The sequence below is a fragment of the Mustelus asterias genome, chromosome 17, assembly GCF_964213995.1.
Source record: "Mustelus asterias chromosome 17, sMusAst1.hap1.1, whole genome shotgun sequence".
Lineage (NCBI taxonomy): Eukaryota > Metazoa > Chordata > Chondrichthyes > Carcharhiniformes > Triakidae > Mustelus > Mustelus asterias.
This window is the reverse complement of record NC_135817.1, coordinates 24,796,415-24,810,643: the sequence shown is the minus strand read 5'-3', so window position 1 is coordinate 24,810,643 and position 14,229 is coordinate 24,796,415. Positions and strand designations below refer to the sequence as shown.

At 39.3% G+C, this 14,229-nt stretch overlaps 1 protein-coding gene across 2 annotated transcripts in view; it reads left to right on the top strand.

The window, feature by feature from the left end:
• mospd2 (motile sperm domain containing 2) overlaps positions 1–12,702 on the top strand; it is an 86,050-nt gene extending 73,348 nt beyond the window's left edge. Inside the window, exons 14-15 of one of the 2 annotated variants that reach the window (XM_078232405.1) lie at positions 5,944–6,053; positions 10,401–12,702. In XM_078232405.1, coding sequence (XP_078088531.1) covers positions 5,944–6,053; positions 10,401–10,423 — 133 coding nt within the window. In that variant the 3' untranslated portion in view covers positions 10,424–12,702. The remainder of the gene's footprint in view (positions 1–5,943; positions 6,054–10,400) is intronic. The other variant, XM_078232406.1, reaches the window with a different exon arrangement.
• The last annotated feature ends 1,527 nt before the right edge of the window (positions 12,703–14,229 follow it).

Below are 14,229 nucleotides of genomic sequence, written 5' to 3'. Positions count from 1 at the left end.
AGATGCTCAACATTGAGGTTATTTGAGGATTTCATCAAACCAAATAAATGTTCGAAGAGCAGTGAAGCATGATTCAGCTACCCATGTATGGTCGTGCTCATTTATGACCATATACATATGAGCAACCTGATTATAAGCTTCCAGCTGAGTGAGAACTGAGATGATCCAGCTGGCTTACCAAGTCCTTTAGGGTTTGACTACTTATAGACATTTTCCGTTGAAGGAAATTACTTGAGTACTGTACTTAATCAAAATTGGCAGTAACAGCACGAGCCCCTTTTGATCCAAGATACCTTTATTTTGCATTAAAGATGCATAATTCCCAGTTGCTTTCTAAGTGCATTAATGGTGAAGAAACACCTATCTGAAATGTAACACTGCAAGTCTTGTTTCTGTGCAGAATATTGAATGCATAAACATGTAGAAGTGTCGAATTCGTGAAAACTGGAGTAAATCACGCAGGTTTTTTCAGCGGGAGTTTAAAAAAGAATCTTCTACACTGTGTACTGCTGAGCGCACCAGTGTGAATCACACTAAAAATCAGGGGGCAGGGCCTATTCCCACTGGAGAGGCCAGCAGCGTAGTGCTGAGTGGGCCACTATGCATGTGCTGATGTGTCAGTGCCGAGATCGACACGTGCAGTGGCCCCAGCCGGCCAACCTCCTGATGCTGGCCAGCCCCGTGACCCCTGCATCGCTGGCTGTGCAAAACCCCCCAAACGCCTCAGCCAGCCCCGATTTGCTAGCCTCCCTCCCTTCCCCCATTGACCCTGACTCCAGAGTTGCATCGAGACCCCCCCCCCGCCCCACCCCCACTGATCGCCCTGCCCCCAATGGGCAGTGCCTGGGGCCCTGGCTGGCAATGTCAATGTGGCAATGCCTAGGGGACACCCCCCTGAGCACCTAACCCTCTGGGAGGCCTCGATTGCCCCCACCCCCCTCTCTTCACTCTAGTGGGGCAGAGCTGCCAGCTCCCTGCAAGGGGGGAGCTACTGTAAACCCCGCTGGAGTGAACCACTCCTGGCGGGGGTGGGAGATGTTAACGGGCCTGGACATTTCAGTCCCGGGCCCGTTAATGGCATTGAAATTATATTATAATGCTGCATGTATTATGCAGCTCTGCCGATTTCTGGTGTGGAGCTGACAGCGCCAGAAATCCGGCACTGGGAGATGTGTTTAAGGCCTGGACATCCAGCATGAATTGGCCACCGCTGGAGTCTCCTGGCCCGCTGCATTAAAAAACAGCGCAGCGAGATGGGAGAATCACTTCCATAATCTTGTATGTATGACATCTTACTTCATGATCTGAAGTGTTTTTTGTTGCTTCTCCTGGTACTTGCCAATGTTCAGTAATGAGCTTCAGCTCCCAGTTGATAGCAATGGGAAATGGTCTTGGGAATCTGAATGTTCTACACCAATCAGAGGAATTAACAGCGCTCACTGTTGTTTGTACCATTGTAATTGAAATACACTGAATGCAATGATACACAAATACAAATCTGGATTGGCAAAAATGCTACCTCCTGGCTTCAAGTTATACGTTTTGTTTTTGCTCTCAGTAAAAAGGCAGTGAAAACATAATACAACTTCCCCTATTTCCCAAACCTGATAATGTTGTGGATTCTTTGTCAAACTGGCAAATGATTTACAGTCTTGAGCTGTAAACTCCTAACTAAGAACCGAGCTGTTACTGTGTTCTTTACCACTCTGTAATAGCATCCTGCTGTGTCCTGGCTGCCGATGTCAAAAATGTTCCCCTCACAGCTTAGAGCAGTAACAGAGAGGCCAAAAAACACCCTTAATCTCTTGCTTGGTGGTGTGATATTTCTGGCTGGGTTGAGATGGGTCATCATTCAGTTTGATGCATTGCCAGACTTTTTCAAAGGGAACTGCTATGTTGCTGCTAATTTAGTAGGATGTGCAAAGCAGCCTCTCACTGAGATTGAACTGTCAGCTATTCCCGGTTCTCAGTGCTTGTGCAGCCTCAAGTGAACCGGTATAGGAGATTGGCTGATGAGTTACATGAGCCTGTTGCCGGTTACATCAGTGTTAAAACAGGCCTCAAAATGCAATGTATTTACATAATGATAAAGCCAGAAATTCATGTTACACTCAGAACCTGAACAGCCTGGCAGTGGAACTTAACAAAGCAACATTTGTTATCAGGTGAAAATGTTCTCTTTTAAATTTAAACTCTTGGCAAAATCAACTTGTATTAACTATAACACTTGTATTAACTATTAACTCCAAACTGCAATGTTTGCCACTGCAGTTTGGAGTTAATAATTCCTCTGTTAATCAAGTCAATTCTGTCTACTCTAAATTTTAATGATCTGATCATTCAAGGTTTGAACATTTTTTTGGCTATGTTACTTAAATTTGCCTAATTCAGATTTTTGGATAATTCCATTCTTCATGTGAAAAGTCTCATTCAACTATCAGGAGCAAACTGTATTTTATTTTGTGATCGTTCACTATAATCAACGTACACTCTAATGAATATGACACTTCCACTAAATTGTTGTTTGTGTGTGTGACTGTTTAAATAAATGGCATATTATTTGAGGAACATGCTTGGATGAAAAGCCACTTAAGTGTGGGGAGTGTAATTAAAAATGGCAATCTGTATTTAAATTATAGTGAGATTCAACACTGTTGGAATGTCACAGCAATGAGAGTACGCTGAATCTCTTGGAATGAGGCCAAAGTTTAAACTTGGAGAGGTCTCAATTTAAGATGAATTATGAACCTGAATTTACCGTAAAAATATTGGTGAGGCAAACCATTTACCATTATTCTTGTGCAAATCCGACAGCAAGTTCAGGTTCTCATAGATTTCGTAGAATAGTACAGCACAGAAGGAAATCATTCAGCCCATCAAATCTGCAGCTCTTTTAAAGAGCAGTCCAGTTAGTCCCACTCCGTTTTTCCCCATATCCATACTTTTTTTTTCCTCCATTATCCAATTTTTTTTCCTTGAACTAGTTTCTGTCTAAAACTACTTTTGAATCATTCTCCAAATCCTAGCCACTTGTTGCATGAAACAGATGCATAGTTGAAGTCAAATCCAAAAGTTACTGTCCGGGCTGAATAATGGATGTGGATGAATAATGCTACTCTATATGCTACACAAAATGATATCTCATCGTCTGGCTGTCTCATTCAAATGTATTGAATGGTGTGAAATTCTTCCACTTGTATCATAGATACAAACTAAAATTGTTGCAGAAAGTTAATGTTTCCTTACCAAAGGTGCGATTAGTCTTAATTACCAGTTGCCTTTCTGCACTGAATATTAACATTTGCAATTAATGAGTCTCATTCATTCAGATTTTAATAGTTGTTGATAAAAGTTGTTTACTTTTTCTCTTTCTCATTCCAATTTTTCTTTCCCACTGATTCATTTGACATGAAATTCAATTTGTAACCTATACCTCCTGGTTTAGACTCTCATATGGCTCACAAATAATTGTTCAGTCTATTTGAGGGGGCATGCAGTTACATTCCCTGTTCACCACAGGGTCCCTGATGTCCTTTAAAGCATGTTGATGTCCAAATTACTGTGCAAAAGGTTGTGTATTTGCCAGCTGCAGTAAATTCAGTTTTTATTCTATCCAGAATGTTGAAGCTTAATATATTTGAAAATCATTTTGTACTGGTGAAGTTGCACTTGATTTCCATTTTGAATTGTAGAAGAGTAAAGTTTTTGATGATCAGGACATTATTGAGCTATTTGGGGCTTTACACATTCCCTGTTGTAGTTTTGTAAAGCTATTTCATGCACGTTGTTCTAATTATCTGAACGCAAACACAATTTGTAAACTTCTGAACAATTGGGGTTTTGCATAAATCTTTTTGTGTGTGTGTGTGTGTATAGATGGTTCAAAAAGTTGAAACTTCTGTCCCTGTAGATTTTCATCGCTGTGTTCATGTTACACGCTCTGGATGAAAATTAATAAAATGTATAAAAAGAAAATGCTAGAAATACTCAGCAGGTCAGGCAGCATCTGTGCAGAGAAACAGAGTTAAAGTTTCAGGTTGTTGACCATCCTGATGAAAGCTCATTGACCTGAAACAATGCTGTTTCTCTCCACAGATGTTGCCTGAACTGCTAGATAGTCCCAGCATTTTCTTAGAATCTTAGAATCCCTACAGCACAGAAAGAGGCCATTCGGCCCATCGAGTCTGCACCGACCACGATCCCACCTAGGCCCTACCCCCATATCCCTACATATTTACCCGCTAATCCCTCTAACCTATGCATCCCAGGACACTAAGGGCAATTTTAGCATGGCCAATCAACCTAACCCGCACATCTTTGGACTGTGGGAGGAAACCGGAGCACCCGGAGGAAACCCACGCAGACACGAGGAGAATGTGCAAACTCCACACAGACAGTGACCCAAGCCGGGAATCGAACCCAGGTCCCTGGAGCTGTGAAGCAGCAGTGCTAACCACTGTGCTACCGTGCCGCCCTACTGTGCTACCGTGCCGCCCTATTTTGTGTTTTATTTTAAGATTTCCAACATTTGCAATATTTTACTTTTGTGTTAATATAATGTATGCATTATGTTGGCCTCCAGGGTCCAAAATTGTCTATATTACATGATATTGACTAACTTAACCGAAGAGGCCTGGGATTTCCACAGGTATTCTTTCAACCTTCCGCGCCAACATGGGAAACTCACAAAGAAATAATGTAAAGATGATCCACACTGTTTCTATTGAGTTTATCCAAATTCACAGCATTAACATTCTGTAACCGCGTATCTTAAGCAGCTAATCGGAGTTATGTAATTTTTCAAAAGTTGTTCACGACATTTTCTTGGTTTCAAACTGCAAATATATTTGAAATATTAAAGGAGAATTAAAAATATGCAGTTTAAAACTTCACATCTTAAAGATAATCCAGTTACCTTAAATTCAGTCAGTGTTACATAGAACATAGAACAGTACAGCACAGAACAGGCCCTTTGGCCCACGATGTTGTGCCGAGCTTTAAAGGTTATTGCCATCTAAATAGACAGTGTATGTGAATAAAATTAGTCCCCATTTAGAGTACTGCGTTATTTAAAGGTTATGGGGAATGCAATTAAGCATCCTGATTAAATCTTACAACAGCTGTACTCCCTTTCCTTTACTGCAGACATTTACAAAAAAGAGAATATGGGACATATGGATGGAACAGGAAATTGTTAGAATAAAGATATCTGTTGTACACTATGTTTCATCACGAGGAAATCCTGAGATTTTTGAGCCAAAATGATTAGTTAAGATTGCAGCAGCAGTAGACTGAACATCCAACTGATCAAATATCAAAGCATTAGCCTGCTCTCAACATGCACTAGGTATTCATGGCATAAATAGTTAAATAGCAAGTAAAATCATTAACATTTTGAAGTAGGAGTGAAAACTTTTAAGGGGATGAGAATAAGCCATGTTTGAATTCAAACAATTTGTCATCCATATCTTGTCATGCCGGATTATTTGTTAGATCACTTTTAGTTTGCTGGTTTGATCTGTGACCACACTTTCATACATGCCTGCTCTCCTTCGCCGTGTATATGTGCGTGCATGCATGCAGATATTCAACTGCAGCTGCTGTGTTTGGACTTCAACTGAAATTCCATAAATTAAGATGTATAATTTCTACCAAACAACCAGGTAGCACATTCTGCTTTTGTAATCCTGAAATGTTAGAAAGCTGAGTTGGGAGAAGGAGAATATTGTAAGCTTGTAATAGCTTTTGCCAAATGTGAAAGAAGCAATGTTAACACTTCAACCTTGTTTTATTTTTAGGTTTCTCTAAATTGTAACATACTATTGAGCATCAATTTCCAGTAGCACATTTCTTGAAACAATCTGAACCTCATTTGATCTTAATTTTGAGAGTTTACCATTTTAGATACTAACACCAAAGGAATAATTATTTTCTCCTTTCCAGACTGAGGTGCCATGTTGTAGAAAGTTATAAGGCTACTAATGCTGCCAAAGAGAATTCCATTAAAGGATATGCAGTTGGTTACTGCCAAGAGGATTTGCATTCGAAGGTCGGTAAGCAATCAGTTTGAACTAATCCTCTACAAAAAAAAATGTTGGATTTATATTCCATTCTCCATACAGGAAACTAATCAAACGGATTTTCACATTTTCCACCACTGACTGTCTGTCTGCTTTTTAATAACAATTGACTTCTGCAGCTCATGTAATTGTGAAGATTCAATCTCTGGATTTAAGATATTCTCACTTGCTTTTCCATTTACGTCCTCACTTGTTTCCTTGTTCATAGGAACCAGAGTAGGCCATTTAGCCCCTCATGCTTGTTCCATTATTCAGTTAGGTCATGGCTAATCTTAACTCAATTTATCTGCCCTTGTTCTGTAAATCTATAATTTCCTTGCCAAACAAAAATCTTCTCCATTTTTAAAATTTTCAATTGACCTTGTCTCAACAGCTTTTTGAGGGAGAATGTTCCAGATTTCCATGACCGTTTCCTAACATCACCCTTCACAGTCTGTTTTAAATGTTAAAACCCAATGCCAGGAACTACACGCAGTACTCTAAATGGGGACTAATTTTATTCACCTACACTGTCCATTTAGATGGCAATAACCAAATGAGTCAAATTTTGCTTTACCTGCTTGGATTTTTACCAGTATTTTTGGGGCATCATTTGTCACAGAAAGCAACACCTTGTCCACAGAAGTTCTTGGCTTCAGTTTGTTCTGTGAACACAAGTAGATCTTCTTTGCTTCAGCTGCCTCTTGAGATGCTTTCAGTCTCTTTTTTGTTACCAAAATTTCTGTTCTAGTCTCTGTAAATCTGAACTTTAGTCAATACTTGCTCCTGTTCTAGTGCAGCTCTTGCACTTCTGGAGATACTTTTTAAACTAGTTTTATTTATTTGAGCTCCAGTTCCACCATTATAACTGCTTTATTCCCCTTGCATCTCTTACTCTGTTAAAATCAAGACAATATGTTCAGTGTAATTTCCATTCCCTCAAAACTGTGGAACACCTCCTCCACCTTGGTCTTTTCCTTCTACATTCTCTAAGTTTGTAGTACTCCTGTAATTAAAGTGTTTATATTCAAATTATTGACTTTTTAAATGCATGTGTAATATAGCAATTAAGTTAAAAGCAGAAAATGTTGGAAGGGCTCAGCAGATATCTGAATTGCACAAGCAAGTTCCCATTTTAAGTTTAATCCTTTAACAAATGTGTCCAGAAGAATTATGCCTAAGCATAACTTACCTGTTCTGTCCACAGTTGCTGAATGTTGCTAGCATTTTCTGTTTTGTTTAAGATATTTGGCATCTGTATTTTTTTTCTACTTTCCATTTATGACAGTACTCATACTCGTTTGCACAAGGCCAAGGACTGTCATATCTTGTATCCTTTTTCAATTTTAATCATGGTGGAAGAGTGGGTAAATGTAATATGATTTAGAATCCTGTCTCAAATATCCCAGGCTCCGGTGGAGTGGGTAAGGGTGGGGGGGTTGAAGAACAAGCTATGAACACCTGAAGCTAAAGTCTCCGGTTGTCTTTACTTCTCGTCCTCCTATAAAGCATTTGATTGAATATATATTTGGGCAAATTGTAAGTGCTGCAATTGTGAACAGAGAAAATGTTGAAAGTGCACAGTAGGACTTGGAGCAACAACTGAAGAAGAATGCCGATTAATGTTTTGAGCGTAAACCCTTCCTCACCTCACGATAAATGAAACATATTGGCTCAATTTTACTTTTCAAGAGAATGCTAGTGTGATTTATATTACAAAACTAATTCTTGTGAAGCTACAAGCGATTACACGTCTTGAGCTTTAAATGTCATTGTAAATGTTGTTATCTTGGACAACATTTATGCTCTTAATTGGTACAACGAATATTTTGAAGAACAATGCTGAGACTATGCAGCACTGGTCCTTCGAATATGAAACAGTCGGAAAATAGAACAAAACCGATGTATGTACACATCTTAAAGGAGATTTTACTGACTTATGTAACCTCTTGCTGTTTCTCTGGAGAACTACCATCATGTTTACATTTGCACTACACTGTTGCTCTGCTGATAAGGAGTTGCTGCTGTGGAAAATCTGAAGATCAACATCTGGGACCCTGCCAGGGAAAGCTGGTACCAGCTGTGTACTGTGTGCGAGACAAGATTTGAAATGACATATCTTCAGCTCTCCAATACAGGAATAAAATTCTCCTACTACAAGACCCTTGCTCGGTTTACATGATTAGAGTTATGAGTACTTCATAATGAAATTGGGTGCATTGTTGCACCAGGAAACATAAGGATGTCTATCACCAATCTAGAGCAGCATTGGTGACTTGCATGCAATATAGACAATATGGTCTGGGCAGGAGTGAATTTAATGATGACAAAATATGTTGAAGGAAAGCAATAGGTTCTCTGTTAAATATGATTTTAAATATTTCACTTAATCACCTTTCATGTCCTCAGGACATCCCAAAGTGTTTTACAGCGAGTTAATTTTGAATTTTAATCATTATTGCAGACAGATGAAGTAACTCTTGTGTGCAATAAAATCCCACAAACGGTAAACATGAGAGTGCCCAGTAATGTGTTTTCAGTGCAGTTAATTATATAAAATTAGACTGAATATAAAGTATAAAAACAGGCCATTTGGCTCAACTAACGTGTGCCGGTGTTTATGCTCACCATCAGTCTCCTCCCATTACCCCTCAGTCTTTCAGCATATCTTTCTTTTCCTTTTACTCTCACACGCACCTAGTTTCCTTTTGAAAGCCCCAAAGGAATTTGCTTCAGCACTTCCTGTGATAGCAGATTCTCAATTGTAACCACACTCTGAACAAACACTTTTCCTTATTTCGCTATTGGATTTATTGGTAACCACATGGAAATACTTTTTCCTGCCCATTCCCATTCATAATTTTAATGATCTAACCTCTTGGTCTATTTTTTTCTAATGGAAAAAGCTCCAACTTGTTCAACTTATCCCCAAAGCTGTAATCTTCCAGTCCTGGTTCCACCCTGATTCTCCCACACTGCCCCACCCTCCCGTCTTTTATTTGTATAGTTACGGGAGAGGTCTTGTTTGCCTTTCTTTTAGTGTTGCCTTCAAGCACACACTGTGTGGCAGCACAACTGTGGGGCAAGCTTCTTTCTACTCCAATGCTGTACTTCAGTCTCAACCTCCAGAAAGCATCAACTATCTCCAGTTTTTCCAACACTACTGAATTAGGTAGTCAATAATTGCCAAAATAGGGTTAGTCAGTGCAATATCCTCCGGACAGTAGAAGCTACGTTTAGGCGTGGCAAAATAGTTTTACGATTTTCAAAGGTTTCTCGTGTACAATAGTCCATTCTATAGACTACAATCAAATGTGGTAGAAACATAGAAAAACTACAGCACAAAACAGGCCCTTCAGCCCCACAAGTTGTGCCGAACATATCCCTACCTTTTAGGCCTACCTATAACCCTCCATCCTATTAAGTCCCATGTACTCACCCAGGAGTCTCTTAAAAGTCCCTATTGAGTTTGCCTCCACCACCACTGACGGCAGCCAATTCCACTCGCCCACCACCCTCTGTGAAAACCTTCCTCCTAACATTACCCCTGTACCTACCCCCCCAGCACCTTAAACCTGTGTCCTCTCGTAGCAGCCATTTCCACCCTGGGAAAAAGCCTCAGAGTCCACCCGATCTATGCCTCTCAACGTCTTCTACACCTCTATTAGGTCTCATCTCATCCTACATCTCTCCAAGGAGAAAAGACCGAGCTCCCTCAGCCTATCCTCATAAGGCATGCCACTCAATCCAGGCCACATCCTTGTAAATCTCCTCTGCACCCTTTCAATCTTTTCCACATCCTTCCTGTAATGAGGTGACCAGAACTGAGCACCGTACTTCAAGTGGGGTCTGATGAGGGTCTTATATAGCTGCATCATTATCCCCAGACTCCTAAACTCAATCCCTCGATTGATAAAGGCCAGCACACCATACGCCTTCTTAACCACCTCCTCCACCTGTGGGGCTGATTTTAGAGTCCTATGGACCCAGACCCCAAGGTCCTTCTGATCCTCTACAGTACTAAGAGTCTTTCCCTTTATATTGTACTCCTTCATCCCATTTGGCCTGTCAAAATGGACCACTATGCATTTATCTGGTCTATTGCAATTGTCTTGTTGATATGTTCGGACTTTTGCTAATGGAAGCAGGATGTTACAAATGTTTTTTTATATCTCAGCCCACTAGTTCTGTGATCAGTTGATTGTATTTAAGGTTTTGCGACTTTTTGTAGTTTGTATGTTGATGAATAGCCTCTATATGATTTCATTGTGATTTCTGCATTAAATCATAATTATGATTTATTATTATTTCGTCTTCAATATTGCATTTTTGTTTTAACAGATAACCAAATTAGTGGCATCTAATAGGCGACTAGAGGAGCAGATCAACCGCTGTGTCTGGTTCCAGCAACTATTAACTGGCTTGGTTACGTTGTTAGTGGCCATTGTCAGTCTGTCCTTGTACCAGCAATCCCCAGACAAGGACCTGCAGTAACTGAACAAGCTTCTTGATCCACAAAAGACCTTTGTAAACCAAAGTCGCTATTTTTTATTTTCTGTTTTGTTTTGTTTTCAAGTTGCCAATAATTCACATGTTGGAGGTTGACAAACTGACCAATTTTTGTTTGTTATAACTGCCGTTTTTTAAAAACAAATTTGATACGGTTTATATAAGAAACTAATTTTCACCTCGGAAACGAAACCTGCCTAACAGTGACCATCTTAATAATGAATCAGGAATAAGTGTGTAATTTGAAGCCAATCTGTAATATATCTTGGTGCTACTAATAGATATGAATCAAAATGGTGAATCCACTGTTCTCCCTGGGAATATTTGGGTAGCTTTTTGAAGCCTTTTCCATAAACAAAAGCTTCCATGTCAAAATGCACTTTGGTATCTGTAAACACTTGTCACAAATTATGAAGAAAAATCTTTGTTTCTGATCGTTCCTTAATCTGAAAGATGTTGAAGTTGTAAGAAAATTTTGGACCATCCAGTGATTTTGGGCCCTGGGAAGAACATTGGTCATTCATTACCCTTTTAAATGCAGTGACAACCATCAAATGTACCTTTTACAATCAAAAAGGATGTGCTAAACAATTGGTATTGACTGTTTGCCAGCCTGATGTGTTTAGTTAATGTGAATGCAATTGTTAAAAGAAATGAAGGTTCCCAGGTTTACTTTAAGATTGTTTCAGGTGAACCATGTACCAGTTGCATTTATCTTATACAGTTGTACACCAACAATAGATTTTAGATTTGTTTAAAATAATAGAGGCATAATATGCTAGATAACTTAAACGATTGTAAATAATCATGTTTTTCTCTTGCTTTCCATTTTCCTTTATGATCTAAGTTTGCATCATGTTCTAAGTTTAATGTTGTGTACCGCATTCAAGATTCTGTGCCAAGGAGCTCAATTACATGAATGCAGCAGTTCACTTTGAGCTTATTTTCTTCTTGAATAAGCACATAGGAAGAACCAAGTGTGCCCAAACTGATCCAAGTGAACAAGAGCAGTTATTGCCCTTGAAGCAGGTAACTTGATCTCATTTGCGCTTGAAAGTTTGCTTTCCCATTGAACTTCTGTTGATCTGGAGTTTGGGAAAAGTCCCAGTTGCTGTTGCCTCATTAAATTAAAATGCTGATAATATCTGTTCACATCAAAAATGAGAGATGTAGGCAATTTAATGAAAACATAGATTAAGCGTTTGGTGACATGAAGTTCTGTGCCCACAAAGACTAAGATGACACTGTAGAGAACAAAGTACCTCATGATCCGAAGGAAACTTAATTTCACTCGTCACTTCTCTCGCAGTCTGGTGGGGACACCTGTCTTCTGGTGAGAATTTTGCGCCACAGATAGCCCCTCATTTAATGGAAAAAATTTAGAATGTGACGATAGATTTCTTAATAGAAAATGTTAAAGCTACAAAACTGAGGGCAAGACTGTCACTAGGACTTATTTGAGATCCATTTTAGTGCCAAGTGCTCTAAACTGATGCTTGTATGTGATCAAACCTATACTGCAAACATTGGACCAGGTACATCTACCTACTTTATAAATACAATGCTGAAAATGTTTTGTTAATATACTGATTGTAGTTTTTGAAAGATAGCGTATCAGAAAATAGTGCATTTCAAGCAATGATGCATTGGAGATAAGAAGCTAACCAATGTATAAAATGTGAAGTTAATCACTTCAATAAGCAAGCATGAGCCTTACTGAATTGTAGTGAGAGCAGTGTGGCAGTATTCCCTTTATTTTTTTTCCAGTCTTTTTGTTTAAAAACAAATATAATCGTATAGCGTTGGAGTTGAAAATAATCCACCATAATTAAACAGCTAATTATTTGGGGTTCATGGTTTAATACCAACAAATTTTTAAAAATCACTTAAAGCTGTAAAGGTTTAAAACTTTTACAATAGAACTGTAATAACTCATGATATATTAGAGTACAGATTATTGATACAAAAAGCTGGCAAGTTAGATTAAAATGCACTTTATGGTATGAAATTGCTGATGTATTGCCTTTGACACTCACTGCAAATGGATTGTTTGCTTGTGTTTTATATTGGTTTAAAATAAACATTCAGTAATCATGTTTCAAGAACAAACCAGGCTACTTCGTGTAAAGTTTAACTTTTCTGTTTTAAACGTGGAGTGAAAGTTGTTGGACAAATTGCATCAGTTACACCAAATGTTCAACACATATTAGAGGCTAGCTCTTGAAGTTCCCTTTGATTACACCTAAAGTTGTCCTTGCAATACAAGAAGAAATGACAGATGAATAATGAACATCATGTGGATGTCTTTTTCTCCCACTCCTGCTCCAGAACAAGCCATGCCCCTAGTACAGCGACACTACTGGCATTTTTTCAACAATGTAGAAATTTGCCTGGATATGGTCTATCCACAAACAGCAGGATAAAATAAAACTGGCCAATTACCACCCAATCAGTTATGAACAAAGTGATTGAAGATATCATCATCAACAGTGGTATCAAGCACCAGTTGCTCAGTAACAACCTGCTCGCTGATGCTCAATCTGGGTTTCACCATGACAATTCAGCTCCAGGCTTCATTACAGCTTTAGTCTAAAAATGGGCAAAATAATTAAATTCCAGAAGAGAGGTGAAAAGCCACTGCCACTTGACACCAAAGCAGTGTTTCTGAATGTGGCATCAAGAATCCTTGGCAAAATTGATCCATGGGAATCGGAGGTGGGTGGAGGGGAAGGAGTTGGGGGGGTTCCCCACCAATGATTGTTGGAAGCTGCTGCAAATGTATACATGGCAGTATGCTAGGACCAACCATCTTGAGCTGTTTCAATTTCATCAATTACCTTTATCTTTCCTCCATCAAGCCAGAAGTGGGGATATTTGCTGATGCCTACTTAATGTTTTAGTCCCATGCACAACTCCTCAGCTATTGAAACAATCCATGCCCATATGCAGTAAACCTGGACAACATTCAAGCTTGGGCTGATAGGCAAGTAAAATCTGTGCTGTGCAATGACCATCCTCAACAGGACAAATTTAACCACCTTCCTTTGATATTCATTGGTCAGCATTGATCAGTAACTTAACTGGATTAGCCACATAAATACTTGAGCTACAAGGGCTGGAATATACAACATTTTCCTGAATGAGTGCAGCTCCAACAAGATTCCAGATCCTCAGTATCAACCAATGAGACCTGCTTGATCAGCACTCTAACCACTGCCTCATTTATTTCCTCCACCACCACTGCATAGTTGTAAGACCTAAACATTGCGCTGCAATATCCTCCAACTTGCATACCATCTCAAATCGATTGCCATTGTTATTTCATTGAAAAAATCCTGGAACTCCCTTCTCAGCAGCACTGTCTAAGTGTATCTGAACCACATAAACATAAGAACTAGAAGCAGGAGTAGGCTATCTGAACCCTCGAGTCTGCTCTGCCATTCACTAAGATCATGGCTGATCTTTTTGCGGACTCAGCTCTACTTACCAACTCTCTCACCATAGCCCTTGATTCCTTTACTGTTCAAAAATTTATCTATCATGGACTGCAGTGATTCAAAAAGGCAGTTCACAATCTCAAGGGAATTAGGGATGGGCAACAAATGCTGGTATTGCCTACATTCCAAGATTTTAAAAAAATCAAATACTGGTGGGCAACTGG